The following is a 19,311-nucleotide window of genomic DNA, read 5'->3' as shown; positions in this document are numbered from 1 at the left end:
CTTGGAATGGTTTACTTCTTAGATCCTTTAGCTTCTCCCTGGTTTCTTCCCACTAGCTGAGTACATGACAATGACTATGTCACGCCCTGAATGCAGCATCTTTGGGAGAAGCTTCGAGATCATGCCACGGTCAAACGTGCAGAAGCAGAAAAACATAAGCTGAAGCAAACTGTCGAAACTGAACCAGCGCAACTGCAAGACAATATTCAGACTGAAGCTACTATCGTCGAAACTAAACCAGCAGAAGTACAGAGCAGCATTCAGACTAAAGCTACTGTTAGTGACCTGGCTGGTGATACCGGCAAGTCACAGCTCGACCCCCAGCCCCGTCCATGAAGTACTCCAAAGACGACTGGGTCCTACGTTAGCAGTGGGGTGCGTTTCTAAGTGTCTTGGTTGAGTGTAGTATTAGTAGCAGCCTGTTGCTAGGAGGATCGTAACAGATTAGTGTGCCCCTCGACCTAAATTGCTTGCTAAGTCGTTCCACCGAGACCGCATGTGGGTGGATAATTGCGTGCAATACATCCTTTGATAAACTTTCTCAAGGTTTCAAGCAGTCTAGCTCCGTGAAGTCACCCGTCGGCATGTGATTTTTTCCCCATGCTTCCTAATTCTATGTGTTTTTCGATAGTTGTTTTGTTTTGTTTTTGGTATCGACCTACACACACTCATGCCCATGTAAATAGTTGCACATGGCGTCAAGGTTTGAGAGTGTTGCCGCTCGCAAATTAACGATGGCGCCTGTGCTGCCTTCTATATATATTCAGAAGGAGGGACCCCAACATTGGCTTAGGGTTGGCATGCCATTCATTACTGGCAGCTTAAGCACATATTCGTGCTCACATGTGAGATCATACTACTTTATTGTCCATCATCTTGGGTGAGTAATTGATCGATCTTCTTTCCCGATCCTCCACCATGTTTTCCAAGTGCTTTTTTCCTTTGTGGTTGATTAGGTTTTTGGTTGCTCACAGCTTAGGTGGCGCTCGGTACTGCAAAGTTTTGTGAAAATTCATGGCTTCGGAAAATAAATACGTGCCAATATAAACTATATTGCTCCAAATTTGTTGTTTCCGCATGGTTGGCAAACTGTGCATTTTCCCAAAGAAACATACAGCACAAAATCCTACTAATATAGCAGGTTTCCTGGGTGCATTACTCTTTCAGGACCTTGGGGTTTGGCTTCGGGTGCTGAATGCCTGAAGGGCTATGGAATGGAAGTGGCGCTTGTAAATAGGCAAGTGCAAGTTTTTTTTCAACAACTACTAATAGGCAAGTGCAAGTTCCTGTACATCATTTGATGCATCTTTGTTTATTTGTGTGCATATTCTGGTGGCTTGTGCTGAGCTAATAATGTTTAAAAAAACAGAAAAAAAAACACAACGTATTTATTTACTTATTATATATGTTGAGAAAGAAGCTAATAAGGAAATAGGCAAGCTGACATTTGTTGTATCGAGCAAACTTTTCAGTGCTAATTCCAACAAGATCAACGAAGCAACAACCGTCTCTGAGCTTACTTCTCATCTCCTTTAGCTTCTCCCTCCAATTTTTCTTCCCACTTATTAGCTTGTGCATTGTATTTCCAACTAGTTGACTACATGACAACAACTAGTGTGCCTCTTGACCTGAACTTGCTCGCAAAGTCGTTCCATCTGGATGGTGCGTGGATGGATAATCACGTGTGATATGTCTTCCTACGCACTCTCCCGAGGATCATGGTGCTCTAGCTCGGCAAAGTCGCTTGCAGACATGTGATTTTTCCCTGACGCCTCACAGTTCTATGTGTTCCTCACTCCTTTTTGTTTTTGGTATGGACCTACACACGCTCATGCCAATCTAGAGAATTGTACATGGTGTCAAAGTTTGGCGAGTATTGTCCTCGATGAACAATGGCGCTTGTGCTGCCATCTATATATATGCGGGAGGAGGTAACCCAACCAACGTCAGCTCAGGGTTGGCGTGCCATTCATTACCGGCGACTTTAACACATAATATCATGCACCATGTGAAATATCTTACTACTTTCTTGTCCATCTGAGTGTGAGTGAGTTTCCATGTTTTCCAAGTGCTTTCTGAAAAATACATGTGCTAATATAAATCATATTGCTCCGATTTTTTTGTTCTCGCATAGATGGTAAACTGTACATTTTCCCCCAAAAGACTTTCAGAACCACCGGATATTGCCAATCAAAATCCTCCTAATATACAACACATGACACATTGTTTCCTGGGTCCACCACTCTTGCAGCCAGCGAAACAGGGTGCTGCATCGTTCGGTCTGTCTCTGGCATTAGATGATATATATCAGCAATGCGAGAAACATATCACTTCTTTCCCTTTTATCTCTTAGGAAAAAACAGTTGGCGCAATCAAAAAGAAGGAACTTCCTTGGAGCAAATATGATTTTGCAGAATGTGGTAAACTACTGAACTGCATAGTGCCAATTTGCTAACTATGAACGCACTACAAAATCCACCTTGTAGAGATGGGCTAGGTTCGCTCCTAGAGCTAGCAACAATTTATGTTCTATCATCAGTGAGCACCAATGGAACACTGCTAGCCCACACGATCAGGCACATCTAGTATCCATCTCTAAACAGAGAAGGGCAAACATCACAGTTTGGATCAGTTAACAGCACAAAATCTTGGCGAAACAGATACCAATGAGCAAGTTATAAAAAATATATATAATCGATAAATATATCATCTCAATAACAATGATGACAACAAACACCCACACCCAACAAGTAGCATGCAATGATGAGCACGATCTCAATCTGACTATAGAAGAGTACACAACTCCAGTCAGCAACAATACCTACTATTTGAGAAGTCCAGGAAAATGATTGATGCATATCGTAAGACTATCATTATCATCCCCTTCCTGAGCTCCCACGCCTCTGGCTGTGGAAGTAGCTGAGAAGAGCCTATGCCTGCAGCAAATTCAAATTCTTAGCGAAATCATTCTGCAACTACATTTCCTCTAGCTGTAATTTTTGTTATCGGAAGTGGAAAACCTTCTCTCTTGCTCGCGGTGTTCCTGACCGTGACAGTGTGACTAAAGGGGGCAAAACACCCTCTTGAAGAACTATGCTGCAAGATCTGTTGCTGTTTTTGCATAGCTGAAGCAATGCCGCAACAGCATTTTCCTTCCCCCTCGCCGAACCCAGTTCGACAACATCAACAAGGGCTGGAATACCACGCGCCTGCCCAATAGCAGTCCTCCCTTCTGCTATCGTAGCAAGATTTGCTAAGACAGCTACAGCTTTGTCGACCATTCCAGCAGCAGGATCCATAAGCTTAACTAGCTGCTTCACCGCATCAGCTTGCACAATGTGACCCTTGTTCTCACAAGTATGGATAAATTAAACAGTGCATTGGCTGCATCTTTTTTTCCTCGCGGGGTCCCATTTCGCAGCAAGTCCACGAGAAGCTTGATGGCACCAGATCGTCCAACCCTCACTTTGTTTTCTTCAAGAATACAGAGACTGAACAAAGTAGCTGCTGAATTCTCTTTAGCCTCAGGGTTCCCTGTTTCCAGGACATGGATGAGAGGATCAACAACATTTGCATTCACTGTGGCAATCTTATTGTTATCACTGATGGACAGATTGAGGAGGGATGTCACTGCATTTTCTTGGATCTTGGCATCTGGTGAATGAAGAAGACCAACCAGCAAGTTTATAGCCCCACAATCTGCAATGACAATCCTGTTCTCCATGTTGTGCTTAGCTAGAAGGCGAATCTCTAATGTCGCTGATCTTTGACCTTCTATGGAATCGCTTCTCAAATCATCGATTAGCTTGTGCACCTGATTCTCAATGGCAGAAAGATCACCCCGAGAATCCATGGATGGGGAAGATATTATTCTGGGAAATCCCCTGTCAGATGTTTGTGGGCGAATAAATTGCTCTGTCATGCCGACATCACCCAATTTTGGCAGGATAAGCCAAAGTGTGCTTATCCTGGCACACTTTGTGCGCAGGGTGTTGTCCATGTAGACGTTAAAGCAGTGGCGAATGTCAAGGGACTCCAGGTGGCGGCAATTATCAAGGATAGCTGTCAGTCCTTTATTGGTTAGGCTATTGCCAAACAGCTGCAAAGAGCGTAGCCCATGCATGGTTGCAATCCCCATGGCTTCATCATCCTTGTCGTAGTCATTAGCTTCAGAATCATACAACACATCCTTAATCAGTCTGAAGCTCTTCAGTTGTGGGCATGCTTTGCCAACAACCCCCAACACGCCACTCTCACCCACATTTGAACACAATGCAAGCTCGAGCTCCTCAAGCAAAGGGAATTTCACCATCGCCTCCGTAAGTGCTTCATCACTAAATTTATAGCATGAAATGAGGCGAAGACTCTTGAGAGATGGTGCCCTGCAAATATAGCACTTGGATCTCAATACCCAACAAAAACAATATAAAGAAGACATAAGCACACTGAATAAAAAATAGGTAGCTAGAATATAAGTTCTGACAGACTTGCATAGCCCGAATAGAACATTTCATAAATTCAGATAATTGCGTAGCATCATAGGACATTGGTACATACATAATTTAAAGGGGTTTACTGAGAATTCACTATATTTGGGAGAAGTTTCAGGGATGCTAAATCGTTATTGCAGGTTGCAAATTAGGATAAATTCTGTACTCTAGCAATATAAAACCGGAAGAGTTTGTTCTGTTCAACAATTAACATAACTCGAAAAATTGCCAATACGACTATTTCAGCGGGAAATGCCGAGAAGCCCTAAAAAGCTAACTCCCAGCTGTGTTCTGTTTCAAACCAAACCAAACGAATATTTCCTGGTGTATCATCGATCACCTGACCTCTGGGTGGCCAAATGTTGTGATATGAGAAATTCAGCAGAGTAAAACTTGAGGCAATGTCGGAATTATCCGATTATTGGAAACTTTCTGTGATTTAGCCATACGTCCACAAGTGCTTCTATTAAAGTCAGTCATCCCTCCTCGCTTGCCAATTAAGCATTACTAAATTTTACAAAGCTGCAGAGAACCTGAAGGTAGTATGGTGTACGGAGCATGCGTTGCATAGGGATAAGTTTTCTCTAGCGCACTTTGTGTTTATCAAAGTAAGAATAGTCACTGCCCTTGCTGAAATATACATAAATTTAAAGAAAGCGACTAATTCTATTGTTAGTTTAGACTCAGCACTTCCTATTTGTTGTTTGCTTGTGTTGTTGTAAGCTGTTCTCCTCAGCACTTTGTACCCCGCGTGATCACAAACAAAAAGCCTACAGAACTTTCCCGTAGTGAATAAACGAAACCCAAAGGTACGCATACATGGTAAATTGCAAGGAATTGGAACGGAAACAGAACGTGTAGCTAATGCGAAACAAATCAAAACGAAATCCCCTAAAATTGATGGTAAGGGGGGTCTCACTAGTTGGAGAGAATTGTATTTGCCTTGATTACATCAGTTACAGAGTGCACCATTTATACATGGGAGAGGAGCACTCACGCCCTACAAAACAGGCACGCAGGCCCTGGCGTGGTGCGATCCATAATTACAGGAAGGTTACAACAAGAATCCCGTTACAGCATATACATATGTCTAACACCCCCCCTCAGCCGGAACTCCGTGTGCAAGGACGTTGAGGCTGCTCCTGAAATCATGGAAGATTGGCAATGGCAGGCCCTTGGTAAAGAGATCGGCAAACTGAGAGGAAGACGGGACATGTAGAACCCGGACTTCGCCAAGTGCCACGCGATCACGGACGAAGTGTAGATCAATCTCAACATGTTTAGTACATTGATGCTGAACGGGATTGCACGCAAGATAAGAGGCACTGATGTTATCACAATATACCACGGTGGCACGCCGAGGAGGGTGTTTGAGCTCATACAGAAGTTGGCGGAGCCAACAAGCCTCGGCAACACAATTAGCGACGCCACGGTACTCAGCTTCGGCGCTAGAGCGAGAAACGGTAGGCTGTCGCTTGGAGGACCATGAAACGAGGTTGGACCCAAGAAATACACAGAACCCCGAGGTCGAGCGGCGCGTGTCCGGGCACCCTGCCCAATCAGCGTCGGTGTAAGAGACAAGATCACTGGAAGAGGATTTGTAGAACTGAAGGCCATAGTGAGAGGTGCCTTGCAAGTAGCGGAGGATCCTCTTAATGAGTTGCATGTGGGTATCCCGAGGCTCATGCATGAATAAACACACCTGTTGGACAATGTAAGCAATGTCCGGTCGTGTGAGTGTGAGATACTGAAGCGCGCCGGCGAGGCGACGATAGTGGGTGGGGTTGGAGAGGACAGCGCCGTCGGTGGATGACACTTTGGAGCTAGTATCAATAGGGGTGGACACCGGTTTGCAGTTTAACATCTTTGCGCGGTCTAGAATCTCCAAGGCATATTGTTGTTGGCAAAGAAAGAGACCAGAGGGGTTAGGGGTCACATTGATGCCAAGAAAGTGATGGAGAGCACCCAAGTCAGACATGGAGAATTCAGATTTGAGAGACCGAATGATAAGCTCTAAGGCGGTGGTGGAGTTGGCAGTGAGAATAATGTCGTCGACATAAACCAACAAATAAGCAATGGTGGAACCGCGGTGGAGAATGAAGAGTGAGGTGTCACTTTTGGAAGCACAAAAACCAAGCGAGAGCAAATATGATTTAAAGCGAAGAAACCACGTACGGGGTGCTTGTTTGAGACCATAGAGTGACTTACGAAGAAGACAAACATGGTTGGAAAGGATGGATCAACAAAGCCCGCTGGTTGAGAGCAATACACCGTCTCATGGAGGTCACCATGCAAGAAGGCATTCTTGACATCAAGTTGATGGATAGGCCAAGCTTGGGAGGTGGCAATACTGAGAACAACACGGATTGTGGCTGGTTTGACCACCGGACTGAAAGTTTCATCATAGTCCACACCCTCTCGTTGTGTGAAGCCACGCACCACCCATCGTGCTTTATAGCGTGCCAAAGAGCCGTCCATGTTGAACTTGTGACGAAAAATCCACTTCCCCGTGACCACATTGACACCTGCAGGTTTAGGCACCAAAGACCAAGTAGAGTTTTTCATTAAAGCGTTAAATTCATCTACCATAGCTTGTTGCCAATTGGGATCCTTGAGGGCAGATTTGTACGTAGCAGGGAGTGGTGAGATAGCTGGGGAGGTGGAGTCGACAAGGAAGAGGCGCTTGGGCATGCAATAACCAGACTTGGCGCGAGTGGACATGGAATGGTTGTTTTTAGTGGGTGCAATGGGAACGGCACGAGGGGGAAGGCGCGTAGGCGGTGTAGTGGGCGGTGCGGAAGACGAGGAGGAGCTGGTGGGGCGCACAGGTGAGTGGGTCGAACCGACAGGCGCGGAAGGCGAGGAAGATCCGTGAGGAGGTGCGGCGCTGCGGGAAGGTGCGGAATCGGAGGAAGATTGCGTCAAGAGGGGACCGGTGGGAGTGCGCGGGCCAGGGGAGGGGGTGGAATCGGTCGATTGGTTGGTGGGGGAGCACGTGGAGGCCGCGGACTGGGCGGGCGAGTCGCGACGCGGTGGGTGGGGCGGGGAGGCGCGATCCGAGGGGATCAGGTGGGGCCCGGGCGCGGCGGGTGGAGGTGGATCGATGGCGTGATCCGAGGTGACAGGACGGGCAGGTAAGATCCGCAGGGTGGGATTTTCTGTGGACGTGGGGGTTTGTGACATGCATGTGGGTGGAGCAGAAGGAAAAACTATTTCGTCGAAGATAACGTGCCTGGAAACTATAACGCGGCGAGAGGTGAGATCATAACACCGGTAGTCCTTGTGTTCCAGAGGGTAGCCCAAGAAAATACAGCGAGACGAGCGTGGGGATAATTTGTGGTCAGTTGTGGCATACAAATTAGGGAAACACAAACATCCAAAGACGCGGAGATGATCATACGATGGATGGGAGCCGTGTAGAAGGTAATATGGAGTATAATTGCTGATGGCACGGGAGGGCCTTCGGTTGAGAAGGTATGTGGCGGTGTGTAATGCTTCGACCCAGAATGGAGGTGGGAGATGGGCTTGCAAGAGAAGAGAGCGCACAATGTCGGTGGTAGTGCGAATAAGACGCTTGGCTTTTCCATTTTGGGGCGAAGTGTGGGGGCAGGAGAAGCGATAGACAATGCCGTTGGAGGGGAAGAAGGATCGGAGAGAGGAGTTGATGAACTCGCCGCCATTGTCACACTGCATGCTCTTGATCACCACGCCAAATTGGGTATGAAAAAATGTAAAGAAGCGTTGTAAGACGGTGGACGTGTCGGATTTATTGCGTAAGGGAAAGGACCACGAGTAGTGAGTGTAATCATCGAGAATAACTAAGTAGTATTCAAAACCAGAAAAACTTACAACAGGCGAGGTCCACAAGTCACAATGAATTAAATCAAAGGGAGCGTAAGACTTATTAAGGGAAGAAGAAAAGGGAAGCCGGGGCTGCCGACCCATTTGACAAGCACTACATGGAGTGTGGGGTGGCTTATTACAAGTGCTAAGAAAATCTTTAGCTATGGAAGAAAGGGAGTGCGCGCCGGGGTGGCCAAGCCGACGATGCCAGATGTCCGACATGGAAGTGGTGGCGGTGAGCGCAGTAGGCCAAGGTGAGTTGCTGCCGAAGAGTGGGTAGAGGCCATCGAAGCTAGTGGAGATCGGGAGCACCTTCCGCGTTCATAGATCCTTCACAAGGAAACCGAAGGGGTAAAATTCAATAGAGCAAAAATTGTCGCGAGTGAATTGTCTAACGGAGATAAGATTGGGAACTATGGAAGGAGAAACAAGCACATCATTCAATTTAAAGGGAGAAGGAGCGAGTGTAGTAGAACTAGATGCAGTAATAGGGAGAGAGTGTCCATTGCCAACAAGCACAGAAGATGGAGTAGAACGCTTTAAAGAAGAACTGGACGAGGTCAAGGTACCTGGGTTGCCGGTGATGTGGGAGGTGGCGCCACTGTCGAGGAACCATTCGTTGGAAGGGGCGGTGGCGTGGTGACCACCGTGGCTGTAGGCGGCATTCAGCATGGCGAAATGGTCCCATGAGGGCGGCGGAGGAGGGTAGTACAGCGCCGGCGGGTAGTGAGGAGCAGGAGGCGGTGGAGCCGTGTGCTGGACGGGGTAGGCCTGCGCATGCGAGCCCGGGCGCGGACCGAGGACGCCCGCCGCGTTGGGGGGCACCCAGCCAGGGCGAGGAGCGGGCAGGGCCATCCCATAGGGCGCGAAGTAGCCGGTGAAGGGCGCCATGGGAGGGACCGCGGACTGCCCGCGCCCGCCAGAGTCGCCACGGCCGCGGCCACAGCGGCCACGACCACGCCCACGCCCACGGTCACCACCATCACCGTGGCGGTCGCCGCGGCCACGGGCAGGGGGATGCGGCGAGGGGCCCGGGGTGCGCTCACCGGAGCGATCCCCGCGAGGACCACCGGTGCTCGAGCTGCTGCCAGAAGAAGGGCTCCCGTTGTGGAGGGCAAACACCGAGGCGCTTTCCTCGGCGGAGCGTTGCGCCATGGACTCCTCGGCCAAGGAGACGCGGGAGAGCACGACGTCGAACGGCAGCCCCTGATCACCGAGGACCACGCGGATGGTGTCGAGGCGTTTATCGAGGCCGTGGAGGAATTGCGTGGTGAGGTCGACCTCGGTGACGGCGTGCTCGATGTCGGCGAGACCATCGGTGAGGAGTTTCATGCGGCGAGCGTACTCCTGGACAGAGAGGTCGCCCTCCTTGAGGTTGCGATATTGCCTGTTGAGGATCATGAACCGGGCGGCGCGGTTCGAGAGAAAATAATCGTGGATCTTCTTCCAGATGGCAAACGTGGTGGTGGCGCCGACGACATGATCCACCATGGCGTCAGAGAGAGTGGCGTAGATCCAGAGGGCAACATGGGCATCAAGCTCAAGATAGGCAGCATCGGCGTTGGGTGGCGGGGGGTGCTCGATGAGGTGAGTGACGCCGTAGCGAACGAGGACCATGATGAAGAAAGACTTCCACTTGTGGTAATTGTGGTCAGCAGGGTTGAGGAGGAATTTTATGTGATTGGTGATGTGGTCGCGGTAGATCGGGAGGAGAGATGCCGGAGTGGAAGCCGGAGGAGGCGTCGGAGCAGTGGAGGAGAAGGGGGGGGCGAAACGCGATCCGGAAGATGCGGAGGTGCCAGAGGAGTGCGTACCGAACACGAAGGAGGGGGAGAAGGCCGCCGAAGTGGCGGAGGTGGTGTCAGCGGCGGGCGCCGTGGAGGAGAGGGAGCCCGGCGACGTGGCGGCGCTGGTGTCGGCGGAGGTGTGAGGCGCGGCCATGGAGAGTTCCTGATGTCTGATACCAAGTTGGAGAGAATTGTATTTGCCTTGATTACATCAGTTACAGAGTGCACCATTTATACATGGGAGAGGAGCACTCACGCCCTACAAAACAGGCACGCAGGCCCTGGCGTGGTGCGATCCATAATTACAGAAAGGTTACAACAAGAATCCCGTTACAGCATATACATATGTCTAACATCACTGGTCGGCGAGGCGGAGGAGGAAGTCGTGGCCGCCGGCGTGCTCGCACCAGAATGCCTCACACCTTCCCGCGCTGCGGCGGACGGCGGCATGCGCCATCCCGTGGAGGTTGAACTTGCGGGAGAGGTCGGGATGGCCAAGCATGTTGATGCGGCGCCATAGCTCGGGCTCAGGGTGGACGTGGTCCGGTCCGGGCTTTGACCGAGCCAGCCTTTGGACCGGCCGCGAGCGAGCCTGTTTTCTAGGACCGGACCGAAGCAGCAAAAGCTCGGTCAGCCCGAATGGACCGAATGGGACCGATGGCTGGGAGTGCTCTGCTGGCCACTGTTTAGGCTGCTGTGTCGTTTGTAGACTGTAGCTGCCCCGTAGTGTCATTGTTTAGACTATAGCTGCCCTGTCGCTGCTCTATTCAGCTTTTTTGGCCACTATTTAGACCGTGGCTTATCCTGAGAGTGCCATGTTGATCTTTTCTGCCACAGTTTAGGCTGTCCAAATTAGTTATGTCATACAGTCATACTAAGCTGCTCCTGTGAGTGCTCTGTTTCTGTTCAATGACTAGTGTGGCATAACTAAATTTGGACCGCATTTTATTTGAATTTTGGAATCAAAACAATTGATTTTGAGAGGAGGAACAATATCACAAAAATCACATGCACAAACATTGATCACTTCAGTTTTCAGATAAGTTTCTTCAGATAAGTTTGGACCGAAACAGCAGAAATATCACAGCCACAAACAACTAATTTGGACAGCAAGCACTGGACTAAATTTGGACAGCAAGAATAACTAAATTTGGACAACATTTCCTTTGTTTTTTGGACATCCACAAACTGATTTTGACAGGAAAGATGGCACAAATCAGGTTAAGCACAAATATCACATCCACAAACATACGGTCTTATCATCATTGAACGACAAGATTACAAACTTGCAATGACAATTCCAAGTCCATGTCAATTGACAAGTTGAACATAACACAAACGAGAGGTTCATCTCCAAGCTAGCAGTGACAATTCATAGTTCATGACTTGAAAGGTTCCAACATAACAGAAATGCAAAAGTAGCCTTCACATGAGAAAGATCATTTGACATTCATCTCCAAAATAGCAAGATCAACATCCACATGATGAACGTCTACAAGTAAGATAAGCAACATTCACATAAATATTTGGTATCGTATGACAAGTGAAACATGTAGGAAGAATAGTTACCAATCGTTGATCTCCTCCACCACAATGGGTAACTTGATGGTCTCAACATCATCCTCTTCATTCTCATCCCTCGGCTACAAGTGTGGAAGTTAGACAAATGCTCACATCATATACAACAAGACCAAAAAAGAAAGAAAGAAAAGGTAAGGAAAAGATGGCAAACATACCACCAGATTCAAGTCAACGTGAGCACCCTTGATATAACTTGCACCACAAACTAATGCCTCCACCATAACTGGTTTTAACGAACTCCTATAGTCATCTAATACAACACAAGTTGACAAACTAGTTTGAGGATGAGAAGTTGACAAGTTTATATCCAAAGTTCAATAGTACGAGTTGACATACCTAAAATCCTTCCGGTCGTGCTGAAGGTAGATTCCGAAGACACGGAGGTAGCCGGGATAGTAAGGAACCTCCTGGCTATCTTGGCCATAATTGGGTACCTAGGAGCATTGTCTTTCCACCAACCAAGAAGATCAAGAGCCTTGTTGCGAGGGGCAACCTCATCCTCTAAGTAGTTCCTCAAGTCACTCTTTGATATTCTTGTTGAACGGGACGATAAGAAGGACTCGTACCCAGCTTGAACCGGGATACTAGGAATGTTTGCAGAGGAAGATGAACTTTCTCCATTTCCAGCTCGCTTATCTTGAGCAACACATTTGTCATACAAGGCCGCCAACTCTTCCTCCACGATTTTGATCTCAGTCCTAAACCTTGTACTTCCTTCTCCATATAGTTCTCCAAAGGCCCACTCTATGTAACCCATCTTGTACCTAGGATCAAAGATGATAGCATTGGAGTGAATTAGAAAGCATACGAGTAAAAACAACAAGCATATGAGTAAAAAAAAACAGCAACCATTGGAGTAAAAACAGCAACCATATGAGTAAAAAAACAACAACCATTGGAGTAAAAACAGCAAGCATATGTATCGTGGATCAAAGATGGTTGCGATCACCATGGCATTGTTCTTTTCTTCCCAATATTTGTCAAACTTCTCCAACATGAGGCAGCTCGGAGCCGGTTGCGGAGCCGGAGGCAGCGGCTTCCGCGGCACGCACGCCGGCACCGGTGCGGTCGGGGAGACGCGGAGGAGGCGGATGGTGTTTTTTTAAGCTACAAATCAACTCTCCCATTGGGGCATTGGGAAAGTCTTTCGCCTTCCTAATCTGCACCTTAGGTTTGCTCTTCTTCCTCGGAACCGGCGGAGGCAGCGCCGAATCTTGCCTAATTAGGTAATTCAAGCTCTTTTCCTTTGCCTTCGCCTTCCCATTCTCCTTACCAGCACCCTTCGCCTTCCCATTCTCCTTACCAGCACCCTTTCCCTTCTCATTCCCCTTCTCCTTCACCATTCTCTACAAAAAAAACAGCACATAATATCCACAGTCAGTACATCAACCATCAAGTGCAAATAATTCATCTTCTTCTTGTTGTAGCATAGAAAACCTTGTTCGGCACATACTGTCTACTCTCTAGAACTACATCTCCTGACCAAACATGTTAAATCATCTAGTACTAGTGCAAACAAACATATGGTCATCTAGCAATAGTGCGCAATCAAGCATTTTTTCAGAAACTATTGTCAGTTGTCAGTATAACCTCCTGACTGAAGTTTGCTGTTGAAACACTACATATGCATATACTGGCATTCTCTTGCTCTTGCTAAAATGCATTCAGGCATGCCATTGCCATCAACCGTAACCATACGATTCACTGTCAGTCACCATAGTAGCAAACGCCATCTGAAAATTCATGTTCGTATGTGTTTGTACAGTGATGTTGCCTCTCAAATTACTAGTGTATCAGCGGAGCTTTCCTAGTTGTTCTACTTTGGTGAAATCTACCGCTGGTCTCTAATATGTCATGCACAATGTATAATGCACAGAAACATGCTGCACACTATTTAATTATTATAGCATAGAGAACCTTGTTGAAACACAACATCTCCTGACTAAAGTTTGTTGTTGAAATACTACATCTCCTGAAACTCTTACATTAGTTCAGAAAATTCAGGAACTCTTAGTGGGACAAAAGTTTCTTGTTCAAACACTACATCTCCAGATCTCCTATCTAAGTCTCTAGCATTGAATCATCTCAGTTCGGCGAGGGAGACTTAGATTCATCTTCAGAAAATTCAGAAACTCTTAGTGGGACAAAAGTTTCTTGTTCAAACATTACCTCTTCCTCTTCGTGGCGCTCGGCGAGGAACCAGGGAAGGCGGGACCGATGGTGTGCTGGCCTTGCTGCGTCCCCGACGTACACGTGCTCCTCCAGCTCGGACTCGGACGAGATGGCGCCGTCGGTGAAGGGGAGAGGCCGCGGGCGACGGCGCCGTCTTAGGGTTAGGGTTAGGGATTGGAGAGGAGGAGGCGCTGTGAGGAGAACGAGAAGGGAATCGACCCAGGAGGAGGGGGAATGGAACGAGGTGAGGGGAGTCGCTCGCTCTGTCTAGCCAGATGGCCGTTTCATGGGCCTTGCACCATCGGTCCGCTCGGTCGGCCCGGTTAAAGACCGGACCGGACCAAACTTTTCGCGGTCTGTATTTCTGGGCCCGGACCGTCATGTTTTTCTACCGGGCCTGGACCGTACGGTCCGGTCCTGAACGGGCCACGAGCGGGCCGCAAAGCTTGCTCGTGTCGTCCAGGCTGAGCTTGGGCTCGTCGCGGGCGGCGGCGCGCCTGGCCGGGCCCCATCAGGATGTCGGCTGGTCGAGCTTGTGGAGGATGGACGAGATCACGTCCAGCGGCAGCTCCGCCCAGTTCCTCGTCTCCGCCTCCGCCGACACGAACGAGGAGGAAGAGGGCATCGCGCGCGCTAGGTGGGTTGCGACCCTTCGCGGCGAGGAAGCTGAGGTCAGCTGCGCCGCCTTGCAGTCGAGGAGGAGCGCGCGCTCGACGACAACCACCAGGGCGAGGTGGTAGTCGCCGTCTCGCCGGAGCCCGCTGTGTACAAGCGGGTTTTGCAGTTCGAGGGAAACAGAATGGGAGTTTACACTAGGAAATTGTTGAGATTATAATTGAGAAAAAGTGAACTAGTATCAAAGCATCTACAGCCGGATGCCTCAAATCATCTCTACGTCCGCGAACGCACCCGGTCAGTAATCGAACAGGAGAGAAAAAACATGACCCAACCGAACTCCTTATATCATCCCTATACGCTCGGGCTGTCCGCGAACCCTCATATCCATCTCAAATATAGGGCGGATATGAGGGCTCGCGCACGCGCCCGTGCGTGCCCGGACAGTCCGCCACGTAGGACGTAGCCCCAACCCGGACCACCTCTTCTCTTTCTTTACTCATTCTTTTATTTCTCTCTCTTCATCTACACCAATCACGTGCAAGTGATCGAACATATGAGGAGGAAAATGAGAAGTGTGGTTGCGTGGACGGATAAATAGGGGCTCAAAACGGACACGTCCGGTCACTGACCGGGTGCGTCCGCGAGCATTAAGGGGTCATATTTGCTATGTCCAATTATAGATGCTCTCAGTTCCTGTCACACCTTTAGCATATGTGTTGGGAGTTGCTTGTGGGAATTTGACACCCCTTGATATGCGATGTCACACCGAACAAATGGAAAACTGAAAATAGACAAGGGGTATGTATCTTGTATTAGGCTTTAGTCTCACTTTATAAATAAAGCTACACGATGGAACGATACAAGGTGACGAGAAAACCCTCTCACACAAGATATCAAAGATAAAAACAAGACAATAGAGAGAGATAGAAGAGAAGCGCAAGACAATCCACCCAAGGTGCGTCACAGGGTGCCATCAGCTCGTCGTCATGCATGAGCAAAGGAGTAGCCAAACACCAACCCCCCAACACCCAGTGCCCCGAGGAAAGACCAGGCAACATCACCTCGCCCACGCCAAGCTGTTGCCGGACAGGGCAGCTTGCCCTGACCGAGAATGGAAGTGACGAAGTCACATATATAAGGTATGAGGCTATTGAGACCGCCCACACCAAAACCGAAGAAGCTTTGAGCTACAATCCAGGCTTGCACATAGTCGATGACACAATGCGCCCGTAAGGTACCAGGAAGGTCGCGAAACCCATAGGCATCACTGACGTCAGCGACGAAGTGCGGAGCTTCGCCCCAAATCTCACCCATGCCACACCGAGGAACCGAGGTCGTCGAACCACCCCGAGTGAAAGCCCGCCGCGACCAAGTCAAGGCATCCATATCCCCGTCACTACCACCGGTAGCGGCCATGCCAGGATCACCCGCCGATATACACCTTCATCCCACACAACTGAGGGAAGTAATCATCACCACCACCATGCTACTCGTCAAAGAGATAGTCGTGCATCCCACCATCCAGGGCCACCTCCCTGGCATCCAAGACCGCCCCTCCACCGTCGTCAGAGCACAAGGACACCACCAACCACAACCAAGATGAGCTGTTGTCAGAGCACATGGGCACCACCAACCAAGATGGGCAGTAGGCCTCTCCTTCCACCCCCAATACGAGCACTACATAACGGACGGAGCAGGGCTAGGGTAGGGCCGCACCGAGACCCACCCGTGAGCAAAGACGGGGCCCGGAAGGGGCAGGGACATGCCACTGGCAGCCACCAACAGTCCACCCACACGACACCATCGAGGACCAGGGCCACTGGGGAGCCCGATCTAGGGCCTCCAGACCTTGACGACAGCGAGACCCAGAGGTCCGCTGCCGATTCCTGTTGTGCCCCTTGCCACCACCGATTGTGCCTGCCATCAGAAGTTTCGCGCGCCACCGTTGACCAATAGGAATTGCCACCAGCGCCACGACTACACAACTCGTGCAGAGGAGGGGGAGTTCACCACACAACCACAAGCAGGACCCCATTGCTACCGTCAACCATGCGATGACACAGGGGAGTGGGGAGGGGAAGAGAGGACTGGCGACTAGGTTCGGAGTCGCCTCCCGTGCCGCCCACGCGGGGTCAGTTTTTTTCTGTCGAGTGCATGGTGAGAAAATTCTTGCACAAGGGGAATATTTTGTATTGACATGAAGAGAAAAGCAACAAGAAATCGGAATTTCCTGGCACAACCCCATTAGATGAAACGCTTACCATGACCCGACCAATAACGACGCACACATCCGCCGTGTCCGTGGCCGCTGGATATGATTTAATCGGATGGTTCGGGCGGCCTATTGACATACTATAGGTTTGCAACTAAGCCACTGTTGCAATTTCCTCCACCTCAACAACTAGGTTGTTGCAAGATCTGGATCTCATGCGACTTGTTGACTACCTCCTTCGTACTTAACGTGTTTCCTGTGGGGTCATTCGACGGTGGGGCAGTTGCAACAACATCTTTCATTGCATTCTGCAACATCATCCACGTTGCAAAACTCATTTCCACAACATCATCCACGTTGCAAATCTGCAACACAACCACTGTTGCAAATATTTTCTGCAACATGAACTCTATTGCAGAAAACACTGCAACATCGTCTTTGTTGCAATGATAAGGATGTGGCTGGATCATTCGACGATACAACATCTAGCTGCTGCCAAGGCGGCGGATATTTTAAAAAGATCCGTCGGCCGACGCGTAGCACAACCGTTAGATGGTACGATTGGCACAAGTCCAATTAGATGATACGAGTTGCACACATGTCGACCACGTCAACTTCCACGAGATACTTAACGGCACCAAATCATCCAATCCTCACTTTGTTCTTGTTAAGGTTTTTCTTATTTTCCTCATGCTAGTACCGGGCGAAAACCAATACATCAAGGGCCAGGCCCACTCCCTCACACACATCAAACAACACAAGGCCAAGCCCACACTCGCCGACAACATGCCAAAAGACAACAAGCCGGCCATCCACCACTGCAGGAAAGAAGAATCGGTGACTACCATGAGAGGAGCAGTCACAGGACTCTCCTGCAGGAATGAAGGACATGCACACCACATGACCTGCGCCCAAATGCGTTAACATCCCAATGGCCAACATCGAAGGCAACCTCGTCACCCACACGACATGAAGCCGGATCCCTCGAAGCTGCAATATCTCGGAGCCGCCGCCCCGACATCCACCGGTCCACTGCGCCCTGTGCGATCAACCGACTCCACATTCCAGGGTCACCGCCCCCGACATACCACCGCTCGCTCTCGAGCCACGACGCTGCACGACCCATCCACCCGCAACCCGCGTTGCACAGGAAAACCGCCCGCAGACCACGGCCGTCGCACCGCTCCGGGGCCGCCGCCACGACATACCACCGCTCGCCCTCGAGCCACGACGCCGCACAACCCAGCCACCCGCAACCCACATTGCGCAGGGAAACCGCCCGCAGACCACGGCCGTCGTACCACTTCCGGGGCCGCCGCCCTGACATAAAGTCCAACCGTCCCCACTGTAACGCGTTGACCGAGCCGACGACCTTGCCGCCCTCGCAGCTCAAGAACGCCGCCCAAGCCATGCTGAGCTGCAGCCCTACCTCATGGAGCCGTCGTTGCATCACTTCCCGAGACCGCCGTCTTGGCGCCCAAGTCCGGGGCCGCTGCCCCGACATCCACTGACCCTGATGGTAGAGAGATCCCTCGCAACAGCCTCAACCGCCTCTCCCAAGCGACGCCTCCAAGGAGGACACGACGCCGCCGCCGCCGCCTGCTTCGGAGTACCGAAGCTAGGATTATCATCCGGAGAGCCAAATCCATCGTGAGGCCGAAGGAGCTCCACAACGACGCCTCCAAGAAGGTAGACGACATCCGTAGGTGCCGCCGTCGCCAGTCCTGACCATGGTCAGGGCAATGCTTTCGCCGGAGCTCCTCGTCACACTACCGGATTGCGGAACCAGAGCACCATGGCCGCTCGGATCGCCGGAGAGCTCACCTCCACCACCTGCAACCAACCACCACCACGCAAACCCCACCACCGCACCTCATGCGGCGACGAACTCCACGCCACTGCCACTCCAGCCACGACAACAGCCGCGCCGTTGCAGCCACCATCCTGGGGCCGCCGCCCCGGCATCCGCACCTGGCCTGGAACCGCCCTCGCTCCTTCCTAGCACACCACCGCGCCCCGCAGCCCCTGGATCCGCCCGGCAGCAGCACCGTTGCGTCGTACTCGAGCCATGGCGCCAGATCCGTGCAGCAGGATGCCGCCGCGCTCACCCGGCCAGATGCACGCCCGCGCGCATCAGCGCCCCCAGCCACCCCTTGTCGCCGCGGTCACGCGGCCCTCTGCACCTCTGCGAGCCACGGCCACCACCCCACTTCTCCGCTGAGCCCCACTCCCGCCGCCGCAAACCACCATTGAAGTCAGACGGGGCCTCGAGATCCACTCGAACCACGCCGCCATACAGCCCCACCGCCACCGACGCCGCCCGGGCTTTGCCCGGCGACGCCCTCCGACGGCGGTGAGGGGAGAGGAGGAGAACGAGGGCCCCTAGACAGCCGGAGTTTAGGCGCCCCGGTGCAGCCCGTGGAGCCGCACGGGAGCGAGATAGTAACCTTCCTTACAAACCTGGTGCCTCTATCTACTGTAATCACTAGTTCATGTACTGTTAACTAATTTAGTGTCCAATGCAACTTATTTGCAAAAAAGAAGTTACAAAAATGAGTATGCATGCATGTACTCCTCGCACTGAACCTGAACCTATCCCAGCTAATGT

The 19,311-nt window shown here is 50.5% G+C and overlaps 1 protein-coding gene and 1 pseudogene across 2 annotated transcripts; both read right to left on the bottom strand.

Annotated features, from left to right (window-relative positions):
• Nucleotides 1–2,876: 2,876 nt before the first annotated feature.
• On the bottom strand, nt 2,877–18,114 carry LOC123076436 (uncharacterized; annotated as a pseudogene).
• LOC123080162 (zinc finger BED domain-containing protein RICESLEEPER 1) lies at nt 11,360–14,135 on the bottom strand. 2 transcript variants are annotated; one of them, XM_044503059.1, is made up of 6 exons: nt 13,871–14,135; nt 12,651–13,047; nt 12,038–12,465; nt 11,857–11,951; nt 11,690–11,763; nt 11,360–11,612 (listed from the first exon to the last, which is right to left on the bottom strand). In XM_044503059.1, coding segments are annotated over exons 2-6 (606 nt in total). In that variant the 5' UTR covers nt 12,659–13,047; nt 13,871–14,135; the 3' UTR covers nt 11,360–11,611. The 2 variants fall into 2 exon arrangements, with proteins under 2 accessions (XP_044358994.1, XP_044358993.1); XM_044503058.1 differs by having other exon boundaries at nt 12,038–13,047.
• Nucleotides 18,115–19,311: the final 1,197 nt, after the last annotated feature.

Source organism: Triticum aestivum, chromosome 3D, assembly GCF_018294505.1.
Source record: "Triticum aestivum cultivar Chinese Spring chromosome 3D, IWGSC CS RefSeq v2.1, whole genome shotgun sequence".
Classification (NCBI taxonomy): domain Eukaryota; kingdom Viridiplantae; phylum Streptophyta; class Magnoliopsida; order Poales; family Poaceae; genus Triticum; species Triticum aestivum.
The sequence above is the reverse complement of the archived record's forward strand: the minus strand, read 5'-3'. Positions and strand labels throughout refer to the sequence as shown.